Genomic DNA, 24821 nt, shown 5'->3' with positions numbered 1-24821 from the left:
TAAAATGTGAACAAATCAGTTTATTTCAGCTCAAAAGGTGAAATCATCTCTTTAAGAAATGTGTTGATTGTTATTCTCTAGGTGAAAGAATACATACATCAAAAATAGTCCATATTTTCTCGAGGCAGAAAGAAAGAGACAGTGTTAGTATTAAATATAAAACAGACACACACCAGCAGGACCGACTTCAAATCACTGATTAGCTCTGTCTGATTTTATTTCAGAGACTTTCCCAAACCTTTTCTTTAACTGTTCCTGTTCAAAGTTTAACAGCTGTCCTGAGAAGTTACCACGAATGTTTAATAAATCGCTTCTTTTGTTGAATATTTTTGGTGGTGACTGCGTTGAAAGTGAATTGACGTCGGTCCTGCTGAACCCTGCAGACGAGGGAAAAGCTCTCTGCCAGTTCAAACTCCGACGTCTTCAGAAATATCTTTATAAAACAGAGTCGGGACGCACAGATGCTCCTGAGACCAGTTCTCCTTTATCACCTTTCATAAACGCAGCAGACCCTTAAAAAATGTCTCAGGGCCACAAATCTGATCAAATCTCTCCCACACAGCTGAGCTGAGCTACTGAGAGTTAAACTAAATATTTAAAATAAATAACAGCTAAAAGTGTTTGTTTTAAACTTTGCTGCTATAGAGAAAGTTTTCAGGGCCTTTAAAGGAATAATTAACATTTTGGGAAAAACTCTCACTTTCTTGCTGAGAGTCAAATTAGAATATCAAAACTCTTTAATATGAAGCTCTATCAGCACATGGTTAGCTTAGCTTAGCATAACGACCACGACCACATGGGATGAATGTATTTAGTATTTCAGGACCCATAATTATGTTTTTTATTGCAGCGACCTATAGCAGTCTGGTGATGTATTATTAGTGAGAAAGTCCGCATAAGGAGGTGGACGGGTAAAATCCAGGACTTTCACACAGGAGAACGACTTTCAAGTCCCGTGTAAAACCAAGTAACTGTTGAGGTATAGAGCGCCCAAGTCCATGGGACCTTATTTCGGGAAAAATATGTACGTATGTATGTCAGCGGTGAGAGACATCTTATTTTTGAATTACACACGTTGTTTGTCAATTTAAAAGATAATTTTGTTGTTAAGAAAGCTGCAGTTTTTCATTAGACAGTAAAGTTACACGTTGTTTTGTGTGAAAACGGTTCAATGAACTACATTTCTCGTCTTGCACAATATACGTCACCAACATGTTAGCGCGGTAATGTTAAGCTAACGTTTATTGCTTGGTTGCTGCTAGCTAAATAACCATGTTACACGCAGAAATATCTCACCTGATCCAACGACTCTTGGTCCTTTTATCACATCATCCTGTCAGTTCTTTGACGTTAGCTTCAGTAACGTTAGCTTCAGAAACGTTAGCTTCAGAAACGTTAGCTTCAGTCATGGAGAGAAAAGGTTATGACGTGACATATGCAACTTTTGGGTTTGGGGTCTTTGTAATTATGTATTTTCAGTCTTATACTTCAACAGTTTTACATCAAACTGCGACTTTTTTGACTTTGAAATATACATTTTAAACTGACAAACAATCGTGTGTAATTCGGAGCACAATTCAAACGGGATGAAACAATTAGTTGTCTTTTGCCGTTGAATAACGTACTTATTTTTTCCGAAGTAAGGTCCCATGGTGGTCCACCGGAAGGGGCGGGGCTTATGTTCTCTAAAGTGAATTTTAAGTTAAATACCATTTTTTAAATTCTGTCAAATTCTGAGTTATGTAATGAACTTACTTTAAACCAAACCACAAAGCTTTCCTAAACCTAACCAAACTGCGAGTGTTTCACAACATTAACCATGCGTTTGATGTCATGTGACTACAATAATAATAATAATAATAATGAAAGTCCAGTCGCTGAACTGGTACAAGAAACGCTCGTATTTGTTGTTCTGGGAGGCATCGACAAACAAACTTAATCTGTCCTTTAGGTTTGTTTTTACAGATAAAACAAGATATAACGTGTTCAGGGTCGCAGTTTCTAAGCTAACATGAGCAGATGCCGGATTACCAAGGGAGGTAATTATTTTACAGGGACCCCAAACATGTCCCGTGTGTTATCTTATATTCTGAATATGTACTGTTTAGTATCTGGACAGAGCTGTAAATGAAGTTGGTCCCAAATAACCACCAGGAGCCGTTACCAGGATGGCTGCCGAGTGGCGGGACTTCGGCTAAGCTAACTGGCTGTAGCTTCATATTTAGCGAACAGCCAAGAGAGTGGTTTAAATCTGAATATCTGACTCTCAGCAGGAAAGTGATTCGACGTGTTCCTTCAACACGTTCACACTGCGAGCAGCTGAGCTACTTGTGAACGAGTCGGCGTGAGAGGACAGGAGTGATTCTGTGAAAACAGCATCAGAGCATCCCTAAACCCAGAAACCAGGAGCCTGCTAACGGTGACTTCTGGTGGCGGCGGCGGCGGCAGCGCAGGATCTTCAAACAGGGAAGCAGCAGATAAGAAGCCAAAGTTATTTCACCATTTACTGGATTAATAGACTTTTAGAATAATCGCCAACCTTCAACATTATTTGATGACACAAACCCAATATGGGTAAAATTCATAGCAACGTCTTTTTTATCTTGTTTTTTATATATATATATATTCACACACACACGAAACATAAACCTGCTGCTTTCAGACCATGTTGCATTTTCGCTGCCGGAAACGACTCTGAAATCTGACGACAAATACTATTTTTTTTTAAAATTACAAAAATCAAACATGTGGAAGAGCAAAGGCGCCTCAGTGCAACTGCTCGTTAAGCCCCGCCCTCTTTAGTTCCTGCTGCTACGCCAGTCCATCTTTCTAACAGTTTAAAACGACAACGCCGACAGATTTCGAGAATGTTGTAAATGTGATCTTGAATAAACACTCGATGCTAAACAGACTGAAGCTAATGCTAACAAAGAGGCAGCACTGTACTGCAGTGGAGAGCGAGTTAGTCCCGGTGAACTGATTATTACATTAACAGCTTGTTCTCAGCTGTAACGTGGAGCTGCCTCAAACATGAGATGTGACGACACACCTGCTTAGATTCTAGTTTTACTTATTTGTTTTTAATCTCAATTCTGTTATTTCGATATCGTGTCTCCTTCCACTGTGAAGCGTTTTGTGACGTCTGACCTGAAAACATGTTTTCTCAAACTGACGTGTTTGGCGGCCGTATCTGTCTCAGATTTACACTACAGGACAGAAGTTTTAGTTTTAGCAGCAGAATAACCAAAAGAAGGTAAAGACAATGTTCAGGTCAGAAAAACTGAGAAATAATGTAAATTTCAGAGATTTAGAAGTAATGAGTTAATAACTTCCAGTTATTCTGCAGCAGTGGAAGGAAAGTAAACTCATGTCTACAGTAAACACCTTGGAGCAGCCTGTTAATTCAAATTACATCTATATATATAATATTAATGAGGGAAGACAGAGACGCTGGTCATCAGTTGATCCTACCGTGACATAATGAACAAAACATCTTCATTTAGTTGTTAAATTTAGATCTGAAAATGTCTTGTTTTGATGGCGTAAATGTTGTTTTTAACTTTTGCTGCTGACTTTGGTTCTATTTAAGGTTTTTCACTGAACTTTAGCTGCTCACATTTACAGAAGAACTACAAACATGGCGGCTGTTCTAAAACGTCTGACAGGTAGAGTTAATAAAAAGATCCGGACAGAGCTGCTAACGTTAGCTTAACGTCTTTCCAACACAAGAACTCATCACTTGCACTGATTTTCCACCTGAGCATTGTTTAGTTTGATGGAGCTGAAATGAACGGGACACAAACAAATTACTGAAAATCACCAAAGCAGCTTCCCGAAGCTGAGCAGTGACGACCCACACCCACAGAGCAGGAAAACTTTATCAGGGTCAATATATAATAACACCCCATATCAGACTACACCACCTGTATCCAGGAACAGACACCTGAATGCGGCTCATCAGCCTTATTCAGACGCACACATTAATCACTCGTTCATAAGCAAAATATTTCACTGTTTTTTGGCTCATTTTGATAAATCGAGTCGAGATTTTTAAACTGTTTGTTTGTTTTTGGGTGTTTTCAGTGTTTCACGTGGAGTCTGGGAGGAGCAGCCAACGCAGTGTGGAAGCTAAAGCCACATTTATACTTCTGCGTTGAAGCTACGTCGCAGCCTGACTGCACCTGCCCAAAAATGTAACTACACGTCAGGGCGACGCAGAAGTGCGATTGGTCGGCTTGGCGGCATTTTCTCCAAGCAAACAGGAAGTGCTCTGTGCTTTGAAGCCAATTTTAGTAGCGGCCAAACCAGCGGCTATAACAAGATCAATATTTGTGAGCGTCACAATCGCAGAGCAAGTTTTTTATAGTTTCTCTATGATTAGGTTTTTATTTTTGTTTCGTTTTGACTTTCAGTTAATTTGAATTAGTCTTTCAAGCAGGTTTGCCAGTTTAGTTTATTTTTTGAAAATGCTCAGTTTTAGTTTAGTTAGTTTTAGACTTTCTGCGTGGACTAAAAAAGAGACTGGATTTCATATCCACCAAAAAAAACTCGGCTCACGTCGGCTCTGTGACATAAAAAGACGTTTATTTCGGCGAGTTTTTCAAACAGATGGTAACGTTTCAGTAATTGTTTTTTTCCCAAAGGCTTGTTTTTATTTTATTTCAGGTAACAAAAATGTTTTTTCACACCTAGTTTTAGTTATTTCATTAGTTTTAGTTAACGACAGTAACCTTGCCCTCTCGACAGGACTCACTTCACTGCCAGAATTTCACGCATCCGGTCCGATAACATTTGGAAAGTCTAGAAGAGCTGCACAATGATTATTTTACTCCCATTCGAGTTAGCGGAGGGCTAAACAGGAAGATATAACGCTGTAGCGCCACCGCCAACTAGCGTTTGGCGGTGTAATTGCAGAATGACTCAGACACCAACGCACAAGTATAAATGCGTGGGCTGAAGGCTACGGCATAGACTCAACACAGGCTTAAGCCTTATTTATCCCTCTGCGTCTGTGTCGTTCTGCAATTACACCGCAGAACGCTAGTTGGCGGTGGCGCTACAGCGTCCACTGTGTTGATGTTTGTAAAACTGTATAGGTGCGGCTGGTGTGGCCAAATGTTATCGACCGAATGGATCACAGTCCGATGGTGAAACGAGTCATGTCGCTCGGGGTGTGGCGCTCAAATATATTGATCCACCGTGTTATAGCCGCTGGACCGGCCGCTACTAAAATTTCCTCCAAAGCACGGAGCACTTCCTGTCGGCTCTGAGGCACTGCGTGGCTACCCAGCCGACCAATCACAGTTCTTATGGTCCGCGTTGCCCCGACGTGTAGTTACATTTTTGAGGAGGTGCACGTCAGGCTCTGGAGGAGGGGACGGGGCTGCACGTTGGCCATGCCACCGACTCGACGCAGAAGTATAAAAGAGACTTAACCCTGCGAGTCCAGATCTTCCTCCCCCGTAGTGAAACCCAGAGAGGATCACCTCCCTGTTCTGTACAAAAGTCTCTCAGAAAACAGTGTTTGATCCAAGAAATGACTTTATCAGCAGTTCTGGACTTTTTCTGGGCAATAAGTGTCAACAGTTCATCAATCGTTTGGGGTTTGGACACAAAAAAAAGTGCAAATTAAATATCAGGCCAAACTCCCAAAGCTCTGGTGCAGACGAACGATCTTCTCTCTATCTCTACGTCTCTATCTTTACGTCATGAGCGTGGCACCAGACTGAACATGTGACTCTCAGAGAGGATTTCCCAAAGTTTAACTAATGTTAAAATGTTAAAGACTTCCATCTGTGACCAGTGTAACTCAGGCGGAGCTTCTCTTTTGGCACAAACATAACATGACCAGTTAAAACAAAAACAAAAAAACACATCCAGTACCATGATCTGCATCCAACAGTGAAAACAGTGACTTTCTCTAAACGGCCGTTTAACCCCAAAGCTTTCTGTACAGGCAGAGCTCGGCCTCTAGGTGTCAGTGTTGCCGTTCTCCTCCGGCTGCAGCTGCTCCTTCTCAGTGCAGTCCTCCTGGGGGGGGCGGACCCGGTTGAAGAATCCCAGCTGAAGAGGAAGAGAAGAAACAGTGGGGGCTGATGAGTTTAGCATTTTACATTTGTGTTTAAAGTGTTGTTGTCGGGTTAGTTTTTTTTAAGTCGAAACTGATAAATAAAAACCGACCATTTTATAAACATACAACAAAAAACAGAAAAACAAGACAGTTAAAACAGGACAGATGAGCTGTGAGTGTCCCGTAACAGACTCCAGACCTTTTTAAAAGTATCACTTTTGGCAACGGAACCTTTTTAAAGTATCCGTTTTGGCATCGGAACCTTTTTTAAAGTATCACTTTTGGCAACGGAACCTTTTTAAAGTATCCGTTTTGGCAACGGAACCTTTTTTAAAGTATCACTTTTGGCAACGGAACCTTTTTAAAGTATCACTTTTGGCAACGGAACCTTTTTTAAAGTATCACTTTTGGCATCGGAACCTTTTTAATATATCACTTTTGGCATCGGAACCTTTTTTAAACTATCAGTTTTGGCAACGGAACCTTTTTTAAACTATCAGTTTTGGCAACGGAACCTTTTTAAAAGTATCACTTTTGGCATCGGAACCTTGGAACCTTTTTAAACTATCACTTTTGGCAACGGAATCTTTTTAAAAGTATCACTTTTGGCAACGGAACCTTTTTAATGTATCACTTTTGGCATCGGAACCTTTTTAAAAGTATCACTTTTGGCATCGGAACCTTTTTAAAAGTATCACTTTTGGCAACGGAACCTTTTTAAAATTATCACTTTTGGCAACAGAACTTTTTAAAGTATCACTTTTGGCATCGGAACCTTTTTAAAAGTATCACTTTTGGCATCGGAACCTTTTTAAAAGTATCACTTTTGGCATCGGAACCTTTTTAAAAATATCACTTTTGGCAACGGAACCTTTTTTAAACTATCAGTTTTGGCATCGGAACCTTTTTAAAAGTATCACTTTTGGCATCGGAACCTTTTTAAAAATATCACTTTTGGCAACAGAACCTTTTTAAAAATATCACTTTTGGCAACGGAACCTTTTTTAAACTATCACTTTTGGCAACGGAACCTTTTTTAAAGTATCACTTTTGGCAACAGAACCTTTTTTAAAGTATCACTTTTGGCATCGGAACCTTTTTAAAAGTATCACTTTTGGCATCGGAACCTTTTTAAAATATCACTTTTGGCAACAACCTTTTTAAAAATATCACTTTTGGCAACGGAACTTTTTAAAGTATCACTTTTGGCATCGGAACCTTTTTAAAAGTATCACTTTTGGCATCGGAACCTTTTTAAAAGTATCACTTTTGGCATCGGACCCTTTTTAAAGTATCACTTTTGGCATCGGACCCTTTTTAAAGTATCACTTTTGGCATCGGACCCTTTTTAAAGTATCACTTTTGGCATCGGAACCTTTTTAATATATCACTTTTGGCATCGGAACCTTTTTTAAAGTATCACTTTTGGCATCGGAACCTTTTTAAAAGTATCACTTTTGGCATCGGAACCTTGGAACCTTTTTAAAGTATCACTTTTGGCAACGGAATCTTTTTAAAAGTATCACTTTTGGCAACGGAACCTTTTTAATGTATCACTTTTGGCATCGGAACCTTTTTAAAAATATCACTTTTGGCAACAGAACCTTTTTAAAAATATCACTTTTGGCAACGGAACTTTTTTAAAGTATCACTTTTGGCATCGAACCTTTTTAAAAGTATCACTTTTGGCATCGGAACCTTTTTAAAAGTATCACTTTTGGCATCGGAACCTTTTTAAAAATATCACTTTTGGCAACAGAACCTTTTTAAAAATATCACTTTTGGCAACGGAACCTTTTTTAAACTATCAGTTTTGGCATCGGAACCTTTTTAAAAGTATCACTTTTGGCATCGGAACCTTGGAACCTTTTTAAAGTATCACTTCTGGCAACGGAATCTTTTTAAAAGTATCACTTTTGGCAACGGAACCTTTTTTAAAATATCACTTTTGGCAACGGAACCTTTTAATGTATCACTTTTGGCATCGGAACCTTTTTAAAAGTATCACTTTTGGCATCGGAACCTTTTTAAAAATATCACTTTTGGCAACAGAACCTTTTTAAAATATCACTTTTGGCAATGGAACTTTTTAAAAGTATCACTTTTGGCATCGGAACCTTTTTAAAAATATCACTTTTGGCAACGGAACCTTTTTTAAAATATCAATTTTGGCATCGGAACCTTTTTAAAGTATCAGTTTTGGCAACGGAACCTTTTTCAAAGTATCACTTTTGGCATCGGAACCTTTTTTAAAGTATCAGTTTTGGCACCTGAATCGTAAAATAATCCAAACGATACCCAACCCCACTCACGACGGTCCGTTAAAAACGATCCAAATCGACGCAGCAGAACTTGAGATACCCTGCTTTTTATTCCACACATTCTTCTTCCTTGTCGAAACCTGCCGCCTACATTACCCACAATACAGCTCTCCCTCTGCCAGCTGTGTGGTAGATTGTGGTGTGTTATCCCAGTAACGGCTAATGTCGCCCGAGCTCACTTCTTTCCTGTATCAGACGTCACACAGATCCCTCTGAGACCCTTTTAAACACCTGGAAACGCACAGTAAAGCCTCTCCGTCGACCCCCCCCCTCCTTCCTCGGCCCTGTTTGTGTCTCACCTTGTACATGATGAAGATGAGCAGCGCCAGCAGCAGCAGTCCCGCCAGCACAGCCAGAGCCACCACCCAGCCGGGAACCGGCTGAGGAGCGTCGGCCACCCACATCACCGACACGCTCACCTGAAAACACAGTCAACCTTTAAACACCCGTCAGACTGTGGCTGCAGAGACGCAGAAATAATGAATAAAGCAACAGTTTACATCTAAAGCAATGGAAAGAGGAGAGAAAGATGAACGTATACTTAAGTATTTCAGTAAATATGGACTGTGTAATGCGTAATATTGTTTCTGTAATTCAAATCACAACAACAGTTATCTCAGAGCGCTTTTCATAAAAGAGCAGGTCTAGTCTGTACTCTGTGATGATATTTAGAGAAACTCAACAATTAAATCTGCATGTAAGGTAGCAGAGGCCTGTTGTCATCAGGATGTAGGTGAGCAGGACCTCGATGGTGTTTTCCTCCTGTCATGCTTCACTTTTGTGCAAAACACTTAAGAGTTGTTTTATGAAACCAAACCCAGTAACATCAGAGCAAAGTCTAGTGACCAACGCTAATGCTACTACTGCTGTAGCTTCTTTAGCCACAGTGCCAACCTGCTGATTTCACAGCTCTGGGTTATGAAGAAAGGAGGTCTGTGTTTCACAGTGAACTGCTGTTCGGTGACGTGGTCGGCGAACTAGCCGCCAACACACCAGCCAGAAACGTGCTGCCGCTAGTCCAGTCATTCACAACGGCTCCATATTACGAGAGGGCAACACACAGCTGATAAGCTACGATAGCTTCCTCCGTCCACTCGCAGATCAGCTCTGTCAGCGCGGCTTGCTATTGGTTTGAAATTCACAAATCAAAGTTAACCAGTGTATTACCGGTTAACCTCCTCTGTTTAGCATCTATAAGCAGGAACACGGCTTATAACGAGCTTAAAGAAACGTTTCTGTAAATGAAAGTGCAGCAGCCGTTTGGTGGCGTTCTGTCAGCTGGCTGCCCGTCGGAGTGAGAGTCTCTTACAGCGGTGGTGTTGGACGGGAGATCCGACGGCAGGTTCTTGTACGGCATCTCGATGACAGTGAAGGAGGCCGTAGATCGAACCATATATGAAAGATTCTGATTCTCCGGCTGTAAAGACAGAAAACAAAACAAGATCACATGTCTGAAAGATCTGCAATCAATCATCTCCAGATGTGTAACAACAGCTTCCACCAGTTGTTAATCCTGCATTTTCTCTATGCTGTGAACGTTTGCACATCACTGTACACTTTAACACAAACACATTTCACTTATTTATGTTTTATATTTATGGTATTACTCGTGTTTTTGACCGTTATGGCAACAAATTCCTTGAACGTGAAAACCTACTTGCCAATAAACCTGTTTCTGATTTGGATTATGCTAAGCTAAGCTAACCAGAAGCTGCCCTCCACATGTGCTGCTCTGGGAAACACGTGTAAACACTTAAAAACTTTCTTAACTTTTAAGATTAATCGCTGTCTGGAAACAGAACCCAGAAAGTTTGAACACATCCTGTTTAATTTTAATAAATGAATCCGAACAAACTGTGAGTACAAACGAACAGAATGAGAAGCAGGTTTTTCTGTCTGATTTATAATCATAACAGCGGGACACACTCCTTTGTTTTATCGGCGCCTTACTGTGATGCATCTACACTGGAAACATGCTCTCTGGTTCCTGTTCTCACCGTGATGCGCTTTATGACCTGGTCGACCGGCCGATCTCAACGGGACTTCCTGTTTAAAGGCAAATAAATAAAATGTCCTTAAAGGTTGTTTACCTGGAGGAAGTTGTTGACGTCCAGTCTGGAGTAGATGAAGAGGATGGCGTTCTTCGTCCTCTCCAGACGACCGACCTGACATTTCAGGTGCAGACACTTTGCTGTGGTGCAGTCCTACACACACACACACACACACACTAATGAATAATCAGCAGCACACACCTGGTGCTCTGACCATCAAAGTGATCCTGTCAGTTCCCTCTGTGCTCAGAGACGGAGTCCAGGGGCCGACTGCACAAGAAACCTTAAGTTTTTTTCTTAAGTGTGATCCTTAAGTCTTAGTTTCTCCTTAGCTGAAGAATGTACTTACTGGTGTTGCACAGAATCCCTTTAAATGTTTTTTACCAGCTGATATGATACATAAAAATCTGTGCAAGTAGTTCTACCGAACTTTAGTAGAGCACTCGCTCTGTATGAAGAGAAGGCTGAAGCAGGTAGACAGGGAGGACGGACTCGCCGCATGTGGGTTCATGAGATTTTGTGGGCGAGGAAACATCTCAGCGAGTACCAACCGTTTGGTCCAAGAGCTGGACGAAACCCACTTCCAGGGTATTTGTCCCGCCCCTCCTGCACTGTGGTCGGACGGCTGGGTAAAAAAGTGGCCGTGACGAGCGCAGCGTTTTTCCCAAAGTTGAACATTTTTCAACTCTCAGCGGTCGGAAAAAATCATCAAATGTGGGAGGAAATCGCTAAGAGTCTTGTGAAGAGGTTCATCCAGGGGATCCAAAATAAGTATGTTGTTGCCAAAAAAGAGATCACTAATTATAAAAAGGAATCAAACTGGTGAGAATAACTTTATTCAGGCTACAGATATAAACTAGACCATTTTGCTAGCTGGCGATAAATTTGACAGCCTTCTTGTTTTGCTCATCGTTTAGTGCATCCATTGGATTCTCCCGGATCTCAGGATACGTACATTTTCTTCATTTATCGCCATAAACTCAACCGTGTTGCGGTTAAGATAAAGCCAGAGGTCCCTTAAATTATTTTCCTTAGTTTGGTTGCTGAGGTCTTTTGTGCAACAGTTTAACACACTTAAGGGATTCCTTAAGTATAAGACCAAGATAAGGAGAAAACATCACACACTTAAGTGAACATTTTAAGGAAACATTAAGGAGAAGATTTAAGGGTGTTTTGTGCAACTCAGACTTTAAGGAAAATCTTAACTTAAGTTTTTTTTGTGCAACCGGCCCCTTATTTTTATTTTTGCCTCTAGTAAAGCTCTTTTTCTCCCGTCTGGTCTTTAAAGATCTTACCGTGGTGACTACATCACCAACCTGGAGGATGAGCCTCCCTGGGCCACTTCCTGGTAGCTTTACCTGCTCACCATGAGCAGCTGAGGACGAGGCGTCGCATTACACCTACAGCTCTGTGTGTGTGTGCGCGTACCAGTGTCTGCAGGTCGCTCTGCGTGTCTCTCGACTCCAGGTCTCTCTTGCGGATGTGGTTTTTGTTCCGTCCCTCGTGTTCTCTGGGTGGAACCCCGCTGGTGTTCTTCGCCGGGGCCATCGGGTTCTAATACACACACACAATTTGGTTTTCTGATATTTATTTTATCTTTGAGGGGGAAAAAAAGTCCATTTACTCAAGTATTGTACTTCAGTAAACATTTGAAGTACTTGTACTTGAGTGTTTTTAGTTCACAGTTTATCTGACAGCTTTAGTAACTTTACACATGAAGAGTTTATAAAATCTGATGTTATTAATTAAAATGAATGATTGAATTAAACTTCCAACAGTTTAAACACGCTGATGTTTCAGCTTCTCCTTTAAAGTTGTTGCGTTGTGAAGGGGTCACTTTGGACTCTGGGTTAATCTTTACAAACCAAACAAACTAGTGATGCACCGAAACCGAATGTCATGAAAAACTTTCCCGAGTACCGAACAGGTACATTCACATTTTTGCCTCTTTTATTTTTACCATTGCATAAATTAAACAGTCAAAATGAGTTTTCTCCTCATGTTTCCCACAGGATGTGGAGAGACTATGCTGGGGGGGTCCGGGGCCCGACATCAGTCAGTTTACTTTTAATGGACACTTTAAAATGCTTCCACACTGCCGACACGTCGACGTGATTTATTCGGACTCATTAGGCCGAACACAGAAAGTGATTTTAAAAAAAGGAGGAAATAATGAGCAGATTGATCCGGAATGAAAAGAATCAGCTGCAGTTTGAAACAGTTCAGAATGAGCTGCAGCAGCAAGAAGAAGTACAACATTTTACTGCTTTATTACTTTAGGTTCTGGTTATTCTCACGTACGTTTACTGCAGTAAAACACAGACTGGTCCTGTTTAATAACCCGTCTGGTGTCAGAGCCTGAGAGGTTCCTGACTTTACTGATCCCTGCTTTCATCAATCACAACATATGTGTGTGTGTTTGTACCGAGACGTTGAGCGGGTTGATCTCCATGTCCGTGGTGCAGTTGATTGGTCCCTCGGTTTCGAAGCTGGTGATGTAGAGCAGCGAGCCGTTCTTGTACTGGTACGGCCAGAGCACCTCCAGCGCCGCCTTACTGAACGTACTGGGCCCGTTGTTCTGCAGCTGAGAGCAGGACGGATCATTACGCATTACACTGAACAGACGCTGCTGTCTTTCATTGCTCCCTCTTTGCACAACACTTCAGACTGAGTTTAAACTTGCGTTTGTACCTCGTAGACCTGAAGTATCTGCGGTCCGATGTCGTCTCCGACCACAGGAGGCTGTTTCACCACCCAGTTGGCGATGGGGAGCAGCACCTGGCTGGGAGACGACGACCTGAGGAAACAAACAGGCACAGTGTTTGAGTTCAGACCTCAGAGGGAGGCGCAGCATTGGTTTAAGGTTCAGGGTTAGAGGAAGTCTCTGTAACGTCCTCTGAAGGGAAACGTGGCTGTGTGTGTTTTACCCTCTGATGGAGACTTTGGCGAGGACAGCCAGTTTGGTGGTGCTGGACACTCGAGGGCTGGTGTTGTTGAACTGGTTAGAGCTGGTTAGATAAAAACAAACAAACAGAAATGAATTCAGGAGCACACTCCAAGAGCCGTCACAGCGGGTCTGTGGCTGCGGTGCCTGAAGCAGCCACAGGGTGGAGCCGCTGCCTTCCAAGATACAGAGTTTATTTCATTCAGGACTTCTTTGTGATCATGGAAACATTTAACACAGTGCAGGTAGAGTTTCAAAAGTCTGAATAAAGGGAGTGAAGGCGTGAGGAGGCTCAGACCGCTCGGCCTCTTGTCCTGGGACGCGACTTTACATTAGTCATTAACATTACTGACATTTATGGAAAAGAGAAATCCGGATTTGAATCCCGAACGGCTGCAATGAATTGTGTTAAATACCATGAACTACAAACCAGGGCTGTCGCTGTTAGGGTGTTATTCTGCTTGTCCCCAACTTCCTCCCGTTAGCAGAAACATCACGATGGCAAATCACGTTTTAAAAATCTTCCAGACGTTAAAACCGAAGCTCAAACCAAAAGTCAAAGCACGCTGCCTTAGTTAAGATGTTATAATAAAATAAAATATAAACTAGTTTCTCAGCATTTCTTTCCTCCCACCTCCCTCAAACACGATCATGATTAATCACAGCCTTTTATTGTGATTGACTTGATTACATTTTTAATCGATGATGATAAATCCATCAAGCAGAAGGAGCTTTAAGCTTCTGACGCCACAAAATGAAACCCCGACTTAACCCTTCAGGCTGCAACACGCGGCCGTTTTAGTAGATGTCTTTTTCGTTTTTTAAGACACATGACTGATGAAACGCATCGTGATGCGCTGGAACGCCAGTGGGGGAGGTGAAATACATTTTGGGATTTGTATTTTAAAAAATGTTTTTAGGCTCTGTGCGGACCGCAAATAAAAGTTTCCAAAGCTGCTCTTCAGACGGTGATAACAGCTGATGAGCTGAGCGACATGCACGCCGATTACAGCCGTTACTTTGTAAACAACAATGAATTACAAGGCGGGGGAGATGGCGCAGTGGATAAGACGCAGACCTGGGTTAATTTCCCCACTGCGACATCCACCAATGCGTCTCTGACCCCTAGTTGCTCCAGAGGCGTGCGACCTCCCACATAAAAACGTCAGCTAAATGAATAAACGGAAAATTCAGACCCAGATTATGAGGCGACCGCTGACCTGCTCGCCAAGGGGCCGTGGGTGAGCGGCGACGCAGACGCTCACTGCTGCATAAATAAATATACAGATATACAGATTCTAATCACGTAGCAGAGGCTTTTATTCAACGTCCACAGGAAGGAGAGCCGCAGAGAGGGTTTATTGTTTAAAAACTGAATGTGTTTGTTGGAAGACGTCTCCTCCGGTCCAAACAGCCCGAGGTAAAGGACCGCCGAACACTGAAGGAGCCCGTCATTAACATGCCGCCCTCCCTCCCACCGACAGATTCAGACTCTCAGAGGAAAGGCTGGCTGTGTTTGTGATTTAAATGAGCGTCAGGAGAAAAGCAGCTCTGCTTTGCTGAATGCTGATGAGACGACCGGGTCTCATCTCGGCTCTGATTGGACAGGAGCCGCTACAAACGTAGCTGAATTAGCAGTTAGCATGGAGGTACGGACTGCTGACCCCGGGTCACTTTGATCCTGAGGAAAACTCAAGAACAGGAAGATTCTCCGGCAGGTTCTGCAGTTAGGACGAGCGGCTTGTTGTGTTTCCTGTCTGTGTGTTTAGATGCGAGTCATGAAGGACGTCGGTCAGGCTCAACGGGTCCAGGCGAGGACGGACCGTACCTGACTATCTGCAGGTCGAACCGGACTGAGGTGTCCTCCTCCGACAGCTGGTGCACGCTGAACTGCAGCTCTGCCAGCACCTGGCCAATCACAGCACAGAAAGAGACAGCAAGGGACCAATCAGAAAGCAGGAGGAGACAGAGGAGAACATCGTGTTAGGATCCAACATGTGGAGCAGAGCCAGGCCAAAGGTGGCCGGGGGACGGGTCCCCGGGGCCCGCCATGTGTAAACATATTAACACAGGCTTTAATCTGAGTTTCCTTTCCTGCACTGCTGGAACATCACAAAGGTCTACACACATTATATCTTTAATGTTCTTCAGACACAGAGACGTTCGTCCTGCGGGCAGCAAAACATCTCGTATCTTTTATAATTTGACAGCTTCTAGATAAAACTCCACCAGCTGCCCACAAACACGTCACATCAGCTCCTAAATCGCTCTGAATGCAGCATGAGATGCGTTCACTGACCTTGGTTCCTCCCTTCATGGGGTTTCCCAGGTCGCACACCACCATCTTGGTCTGGTTCTCCTTCTTGTAAGCGCAGGACAGCCTGCTGAGGGTCTGTGAAAACACAACACTCGTCGCTTTACCACCAGAACGCAACGTCACAGTTAACCCTAACCGGAGAGAGGAGCAGACCCGGGTCTAACCTGGGCCGTGTGGGGGGGACGACACCGGAGAGAGGAGCAGACCCGGGTCTAACCTGGGCCGTGTGGGGGGGACGACACCGAAGAGAGGAGCAGACCCGGGTCTAACCTGGGCCGTGTGGGGGGGACGACACCGGAGAGAGGAGCAGACCCGGGTCTAACCTGGGCCGTGTGGGGGGGACGACACCGGAGAGAGGAGCAGACCCGGGTCTAACCTGGGCCGTGTGGGGGGGACGACACCGGAGAGAGGAGCAGACCCGGGTCTAACCTGGGCCGTGTGGGGGGGACGACACCGGAGAGAGGAGCAGACCCGGGTCTAACCTGGGCCGTGTGGGGGGGACGACACCGGAGAGAGGAGCAGACCCGGGTCTAACCTGGGCCGTGTGGGGGGGACGACACCGGAGAGAGGAGCGGCAGTCACACACATTCATACACTGAGCCTAAGTGCTCAAACTGAAACTAACATTCAAACTGGTGGAACAGCCGCCAGGGGCAATTCGGGGTTCAGTATCTTGCCCAAGGACACTTCGACATGCAGCCTGGGGGAGCCGGGGATTAAACCGCCGACCTTCCGATTAACGGCCAACCCGCTCTACCTCCTGAGCCACAGCCGCCCTTTTCTTATCTAAAGTTAGGAAATGAACGCTGACTGAAGAACTGTTCATCTGTAACGCCCTTTTTCCTTATTACCATGGTTACCAAGCAGCTAGGATAGGAACTTTCTGTAATACGACCCCAGAAGGTTAATTATTTTAAAACTTTTATTTCTGGTCAAATCTGAGGTAGAACATTCAAAACTATTATGATAAAATCTTTGTCAACAAATATGATCATTTGTCCGTGATTCAAATGAATTAAACCAAATATTTATTGACGATATATTGAACATTTATTAAATTGTAATTGAGGAAAATTATATTGTGATAATTCTCATTATTGTTTTATTGGCCAGCCCTAAGGATACGTCCTCATCAGTAACTGAGACACGCCCGAAAGGTTCAAATCGACCACTGGGGGGCGCTACAACTGCACAATAACTGGACGTGGAATGAAATGTTTGTGCAGCAGTTACACATCTTGCAATGTAACAATGTTAAAGCAGGTGTGTGAAATTATTTTCATGTCTCTGTTGTGAAAAAAAGGCTTGAACCCACAAATCGCTGCTTGCAGCTGTTATTTTGTTGCCGCCCAAACAAAATCTCAGCCACTGGTTGATATAATCAACCAGGCCAGGCACTGGTCTGTAACCATCACAGCAGAAAGACATTCAGACGTCTGAAAAATCACAAGCTGCTCACAACAAGCTGTTTCTGTACTGTCATATCTGCTGTTTTATAGATTATAGTAATCTGCAACTTTATATATTTTTATTTTATATTTAAAACCATATTTTAGTTTAACTCAAACTCTTCATATTTTGTAGTGTCATGTTTCTCTTGCTTGTTCTGCTCCGACAGGGTTGGTTGAAGTTTGGTTGACAATAAAAGGAACCTGAACCCGTCTGTGACTGTTATTATCTGTCGAGCTAAAGCCACCGACAGGTTCTGTGAACGAGTCACTGAAGGTAACCCGACACCTCAGTACTGACATCCGTTCAGAGGAACCCTAAAGCCGCGAGGGAGTCACCTGACTGCGGACGGCGCCGGTGAAGTCGGCCTGCTGTGGAGGGTAGACGTGGAGTTCGGCCTCGTAGGCTCCCTCTCCCTGATTCTCAGCGCTGATCTCCAGAGTCAGAGCGTTCTCGTCGCCGATGTAGATCTGCTCCCGGTCGCTGCAGCAACACAAAGAATGACAACACGCACAAGAAACACTCAGACAAACATCACCTTATTTATAAATTATTATTTATGCATTAGTTCTAATTGTCCTGAAATGTTTGAGTCCTGGTTCAACTACGCAAGTGTGGAAATAAATTTGTTATTATCGTTTTAATGGAGATAAAACACAGACGTGGCTTTTTATTCCTATTAAAATCTGTTTATAAAGCGCCACTTCACGACAGAATATCTCAGACCTCTTCACCGACAGCTTCAGGTCCGGTTTACAGATGTTGTCCTCTCCACAGTCCAGCAGGATGTGAGCCTGAGGGAACAGAGAGAAGAAGAATAAAGAGGCCAAACAGTCTTTGTGAAACCGCTTCACAGACGGGACACACGAGGCGCTACCTGCTTGGTGACGTCGGTCGGGGCCGATATGTCGAGGATGGGCAGCAGTCCGGTTGGGTCTGCAGCCCGCTGGTAGTCCAGACTGTACTCCATGGCCACGGAGATGGGAGTGATCTTATCCCGAAACTCACGGTCGTCCTGGGAGAGAGACGGAAACACACTTCAGCTCTTGCTGTAAAATCCTGTTTTTCATAACAAGAACAAAGATTCTCCCCAACATGTGTTGTTTGAGGTTAAGTCCAGCTGATTGCAGAGCGCCCTCTGGTGGACAAGAGATGCAAGGACAACACTCATAACATGACTGAAGGATCCGTCTCTCTGTTTCTTTTTTAATTGCCATTTTTCAGCTGTTATAAACGCAGCTACAGATTTATCTGCAGTTAGCTCACAACAGCTGATGATATCGACATGTAGACTCATCGTTTAAAAGAAAAACGCTCAAAATCTACGCAGCAGAACAGAGATATCCTCTTTTTTATTTCACACTCGTGTTGTAGACCGGCCCTAAGACCTCTTCTTGATGGTGTCGGTCTCGTCTCGGACATTGAGGACTCGGGATTTTATTTCAAGACCAGTCAAGACCGTAACTTTGGGAATATCAATAAATTGCTTTTGCATTGTCTGATTTATTTGTTAACATCCCAACTTTGATTGGATGTAAAACCTAATAAATCATGTGTTGTTCCCGTTAACGGTTGCTGTCCCCGCCGCCCTTCACTCCAAGAAAGTGAATGAGGCAGAGAGGAGAAGATGTGGCTGTAAATTCTGCAGTGCGACCTTACGGAGACGGCTGGGACCACGTTATTAACTTTTACCGCCACTTAGAAAGAAAGAATAAAGAAATAAAGATTTAATTCATTTAATTTAAATCACAAATGAATTAGCACTTAATTCTCGTTCCACATTTTATTGTGTGTCGTGTAATGTGGGGAACTGGTCTTGGTCTTGGCTCGGCCTCACACGCTCCTCCCGCGGGTCGCCGCAGGCTTCCCCCGCAGCCACTTGCGGAGCTCCTCAACTCTGAAAACCTTCAAGCGCATTTTTGTTTGGCCATCACTTCTCCTAAAACTGTCAATATTCGAAATCTACACAGCTGATTTCTCATCTCAAAACTTCAGAAGTGGATTTAGTGATGAAATAACGTATGAAACTTGTAAAATATAAAACTGTTGCTGGCCTCTGTCTGGCGCGAATGATGATGCAGTGAATAGTGACGATTCTCTCTGACCAATCAGCAGCCTGTCGTGTTTTCACGTCACATTTTAGTTTCCCTCCGCTCGCTTGGAACCTTGACGGAGGTGATACGAAACAGCGGAAAAACCAAACAAAGGCGAGTGGAGCTGGTACCGTGCGGTGCATTTCACACACTGTTTTTCCTTTTCAAAACCTGCCGCCTACTTTACCCACAATGCAAGTCTGCCTCTGACAGTTGCGTGCCACATATGGGGGGGTGTTATGCCAGCAGAGGCTAATGCAGCAGCTGCAGAGTCTGTGAGCTCACGTCTTTCTGACTTCTCACCAACAGATTAGTTTCAGACTCGTAGTCTTCAGCCGACGCCGACTCAAGTGACATCACTCAAGGACATTTATCATACGTCACACAGCTCCCTCTGAGACACCGAAGGCTTTATAACACTCCCCACACCTGGAAACACCTGGAAACACTTCGACTTGAATGTCATAATGACATAATCTGTTGTTATTTGTTCTAAATGCAAACCAGTTAAAATGTTGTGGTGTTTTCATGTGTTTCACAGAAATATATTATAATTCAGTTTTGACACGCTGGTGCTCGAACTTTCTTCTTCTTTCATTTTAAAATGTGCCATTTCTCACCCGCAGGAAGACGGACTGCTCCTCGCAGGTCGGGGTTTTGCTGTTGGACACCGCCATGTTCTTTGAGTACTGAAAGGTCCGACTGTGCAGGAAGAGGACGCGTTTAGTCGCCTCCTTCTGCTTCAGGCGGTCCAACGTCAGGTCCACACGGAAATCTGGGGGGAGACCAAACACAGAGGAGATCATGAAGCGGTCTTGAAAGCGGCAGAACCACAATCATCAGCGTGGACACGTGGCTCTGTACTGATCAAAGGTCAGCTGTCTTCATGTGTGTCACTGCTGCAGGCGGCGTTTTGCTTACCGAGAAAAGCCGGAGCTCCGGTGCCGCTGGCCTTCAGACAGTACTTCACCGTAAAACTGGAAAACACACACAGACACTCAGCTGCAGCGTCACCAAGGAGAGAGGAAGGAGTCGGCGTTAGATGACAGAATTAGATTCTGCGTCTCTGAAAATAACAGCTGAAAAAGTAAGTGGCAGAGATTCACGAAAGGGTCGACACCACGCTCACATCTGCCCGTTCAACATGAAGCTACAGCCAGGAGACGGTTAGCTTAGCATGAAGACAAGCTGACAACGAGACGTTTTGTATTAAAAAAAAGAAGCCGCCTGCTCTCATTGGCTGAATGTTGATGTCGAGTTATAGGCTGTTTCTCAAGTCTCTTAACTGCATCCACGTTTCCCTCACTGGCGTCTTTTCCAAACCGGGAGAGACGGGACGAGGAAATGAGACGAGACTTTCGATGGCGTTTGTGTCTACATACATGTGCACTGTGTTGGTACCATAGGCTGTATAAAAAGGTTGGTACTAATAAAGTCTCACAGTCTCTCAGTGCAGCAGGATTCTCTATTACCTGTTTATCAAACACCTGCCCATGAAAAAGTATTTAGCTACTGTTTGTCCTGCTCAGAGGCACGATGCTGATATTATCTTCATTTAGATTTATTGATTCTGATGCGTTAGTGAATAACCCAGAGTATGATCATGGTGTCTTGGGATTTATTAGGTTAAATGTTTGAGGGAAATTGAAATGATGTAACTTGTATCAGAGATGACGCTCAGTTTTAGGCTTCCTGTTTATTTCCTCTTCTGATGTCCTTAAACACGACTGCATAGAGTTTTTTTGCAGGTCACATCACTCGTCACCGATCGATCGCTGCGTTCCATCGTTTCAATCCAATAATTTGTTTTAGCGTAGCAGCAGCTTTCATTCATACTTTCATCAGCTGATTTTACTCGCGGAGCCGCCGGCTGCTTCCGTCAGATGCTTTGCTCGCTTCATTAGAGACTTTAGCAGTTTAGTGTCCGACTCCTTGCGTGTTTACTATATTTTATTCTGTTTGGACTAAACTCAGGAATGAGCAGCCTCACGTGTGACTGAATAGAAATTTCTTGCTGACCGACTCTCCGACTCTCTCTGACTTTAACTGTCTCCATAATAAAAGTTGACGGGAGAAATAAAATAAACAAAACTCTTTCTAATAAATAAATAAAGCTGTGTGTGGGGCCTTTGTTGTTCAGACCTACAATGAACAATTTTAACAAGACAGCAATACACTTGAGTTTAATGTCATCTGTTCTGATGTTTCAGATCAGTCCGATCAGCTGCAGCTTCCAATCAATATAACAGCTATCCAATAAGGGGGCGTGTCGGTCAGTAAAAGACTTCCGTGAAGGATGCACTGGTGTATCCTCGCTCAGAGCTCCTTGGAGCACAAATAACAGCTTTAGGACGGCCTGCAAGACGGCGGAGCGGAACAACTTCCGGTTCAAGCGAGGAGCGATGAAAAGACAAATAAGAGACTTGAGAAGCAGCCATAGTCTCATTTACTTTATGCCTCATCCATTTCTTGCATTTATAGCGCCCCCCTATTGGTCGATTTGAATGAAACTTTTTCTTTCGTAAATTTAACCTCCATTTCCACTTCTATGCAGATGACACCCAGCTCTACCTATCCTTCCTCAAACTTAACAGTGACAAAACAGAGGTTCTCCTCATTGGCACCAAATCCACTTTGACTAAATCTGACAGTTTTTCCTCTTACCATTGACAACTCCACAGTTTTCCCCTCCCCTCAGGTCAAGAGTCTTGGTGTTATCCTCGACTGCACACTTTCACTTCAAGCTCACATTAATAATGTCACTCAGTCTGCATACTTTCATTTACGTAACATTAATCGCCTCCGACCGTCTCTCTGCCCCTCGTCTCTGGAACTCTCTTCCACCAGACATCCGCAACATTGACTCGCTTTCCGTTTTTAAATCCCGCCTGAAAACACATCTTTTTAAACTGGCATATCCCACGTGATCACAGCAATCTTTGTTTCCAGTTGTTTTGTACCCTGATTTTATTCACTGTAATTATGGTTGTTAATTTTATCGATTATTGCTGTACTGTTTTATTATGTTTTGTGAGGTGACTTTGAGTGTTCAGAAAGGCGCCTATAAATAAAATGTTTTATTATTATTACTATTATTAGAACATGTTCCAGTTACTTCTGAGGATATATCCTGCACGTTAGTGTGATGATTGGAGAATTAACTTCTGTTATATTGTCTAAATTGTATGATACACTTGTAGCGCCCCCTTTAATTTGAATTACACTTTCAGGGCTCATGTCTCAGGCACTTATGTGAACATATCCTGCCGATTGTTGTCTGTTTATGTCCTGAGACACACCCCTTTCTAAACGTTTTAGTCAATATCTTGAAAGCTAAATGAGATATCAACAAGCTTTACGCAACTTTTGATCAGCTTGGTCCAAATATGATCTACCGAAAATTTTGTGGCAGTCGGAGATCCGGAGTAGTGACAGAATTTTTCAAAAGATTTTAAATGGCGGAAAAATGTTCTTCTTCCAGCACTGACAAAAAAAACCAAACAATAGGGTTAACCCTTAATTTATACTTAAAACACAACTACAATAACAAATGGAAGACTTGATGTACGGGAGGGCATGCTGATAAAAGCTGTGTCAACATTTCCTTTACACAGTCAGATCTTCCTGCACCTGAACTCTCCCTTTCTCCCTTTTTGTTTTCGTTTCAGACGATATCACAATTTCAATCATCCACAGAAAAGCACGCGCGTGTGTTCATGTGTAAAGATGTTTTTTCAGACAGGCCGGAGAAAGGAAGCAAAAAGAAACACATTGCTTCATGATCACTGTTCAGAGAACAGTCAGGACAGACTCACCAGGACACATGAGTGGTTGTTCCAGGAAGTGTGCAGGTCTTCTCCTCTGGGTTGATGATCTGAGGCGTGATGTCTAACGTGGCGTTCACACTGATGACTGGTCGAGCTCTGACACACACACACACAGTTTTATTTCACTTTGCAGATCAGCGGCTCGCTAACGGACTGCTGGTCAACGTAGTGTTTAAATTTCATCCCTCAGACAAATCTGAGAGCAGCTAAAGGATGAATTCAGCTGCATTACAACACAGTGATCAGAGAGCAGGAGTCAGAAATGAATGAGATACATCATTAAAAATTAGTTTTAAGTCAACTGCCAATGAATACAGACATTTATATAAATTCACAAATTAATTTCAGGCCTCAGCTGCTCCATTAAAAAAAAAAAACCCGCATGATAAAAATAGAGGAAAACTTATTATGATAATAATTTATTATTTTCAGAATAATTGAGTGCAACTACAGTTCCCATAATGCCGTGTGTATCATTGTCTGTGTGGATAGATTTTTCTCTGAGAAGATGGATAACACACTACCAGTTAGAAGTTTAAGAACAGCCGCCATGTTTGTAGTTCTTATGTAAAAATGAGTAGTTTAAGTCCAGTGAAAAACCTTAAATGGTACCAAAGTAAGCAGCAAAAGTTACCAAAGTCACCAAAACAGACACTCTTAGATCTAGAATTAACAATTAAATGAAGGAGTTTTGTTCATTATTTCACAACTTTCAGTTATTCTGCAGCAGTGGAAGGAAAGTAAACCCATGTCTACAGTAAACAGCTTGGAGCAGCCTGTTAGTACTCCGTCAGAAGCTTTATTTGGACTGTATTACATCTATTATATATATTAATGAGGGAAGACAGAGCAGCTGGTCATCAGTTGATCCTACAGAGAAATAATGAACAAACTCCTTTATTTAATTGTTAATTTTAGATGTTGTTTTGTTATCGTAAACTAACTTTTGCTGCTGACTTTGCTCCATTAAAGGTTTTTCACTGGACTTGAACTACTTAGATTTACAGAAGAACTACAAATATGGCGCGTGTTTTTAAAACTTTTGAGTGGTAGTACAATAATTATTAAAATTTCGCTGCAGTGAAGGGGGATAAATAAATTAGCAGGAGAACGAGACTCTGGGCTGAAAGGGTTAAGTGGTTCCTAACGGCTTCTGTAAAGTCGGGAGGAGAAAACAGCAGCGCTTTGATATCAGAGGTGGCCTCGCTCATTAAACTCCTCCAGCAGGGGTGAACACACAGGATGATTACCTGTATAAAACAGCTTTGTCTGCTCCAAACACTCCCACTATTAAATCTGAAAGACAGAAAACACATCAGCTTTTGCACAGCAGCAGTTCACTTGATCCCTGCGGTGCCTCCACACATATACAGTGTGCATATACAGTATCTCTCAAAGTGAGTCCACCCCTCACATGTTTGTAAATATCTGATTCTATCTCTTCATGTGACGACACTGAAGAAATGACCCTTTGCTCCAGTGTAAAGTAGCGTGCAGCTTGTATAAGAGTGGAAATCTGCTGTCCCCTCAAAATAACACATCACACAGCCGTTAATGTCTAAACCTCTGGCAACAAAAGTGAAAATGTCCAATTTGGGCCCAAAGTGTCAATATATTTTGTGTGGCCTATTGGCCTGGAGTTCAGCAGAGCTTCACATGTCGCCACTGGAGTCCTCTTCCACTCCTCCATGACGACATCACGGAGCTGGTGGATGTTAGAGACCTTGGGCTCCTCCACCTCCCGTTTGA

The 24821-nt window shown here is 43.0% G+C and overlaps 1 protein-coding gene across 1 annotated transcript; it reads right to left on the bottom strand.

Moving 5' to 3' along the window:
* LOC119918606 (integrin alpha-V-like) lies at nt 1–24368 on the bottom strand (the record flags this gene model as incomplete). The annotated part of the gene is made up of 17 exons (XM_038739377.1): nt 1–6063; nt 8691–8810; nt 9701–9808; nt 10482–10595; nt 11871–11996; nt 12868–13026; nt 13134–13239; nt 13370–13450; nt 15215–15294; nt 15686–15778; nt 17491–17635; nt 17879–17946; nt 18030–18167; nt 19866–20020; nt 20167–20222; nt 23061–23168; nt 24323–24368. Coding segments are annotated over 17 exons (1796 nt in total), but the record flags the coding sequence as incomplete, so codon positions are not given.
* Nucleotides 24369–24821: the final 453 nt, after the last annotated feature.

The sequence above is a fragment of the Micropterus salmoides genome, unplaced genomic scaffold, assembly GCF_014851395.1.
Source record: "Micropterus salmoides isolate LMB-PRFRI ecotype aquatic unplaced genomic scaffold, ASM1485139v1 Ms_hic_scaffold_2310, whole genome shotgun sequence".
NCBI lineage: Eukaryota > Metazoa > Chordata > Actinopteri > Centrarchiformes > Centrarchidae > Micropterus > Micropterus salmoides.
Note: the sequence above shows the minus strand (reverse complement) of the source record. Positions and strands in the feature narration are given on the sequence as shown.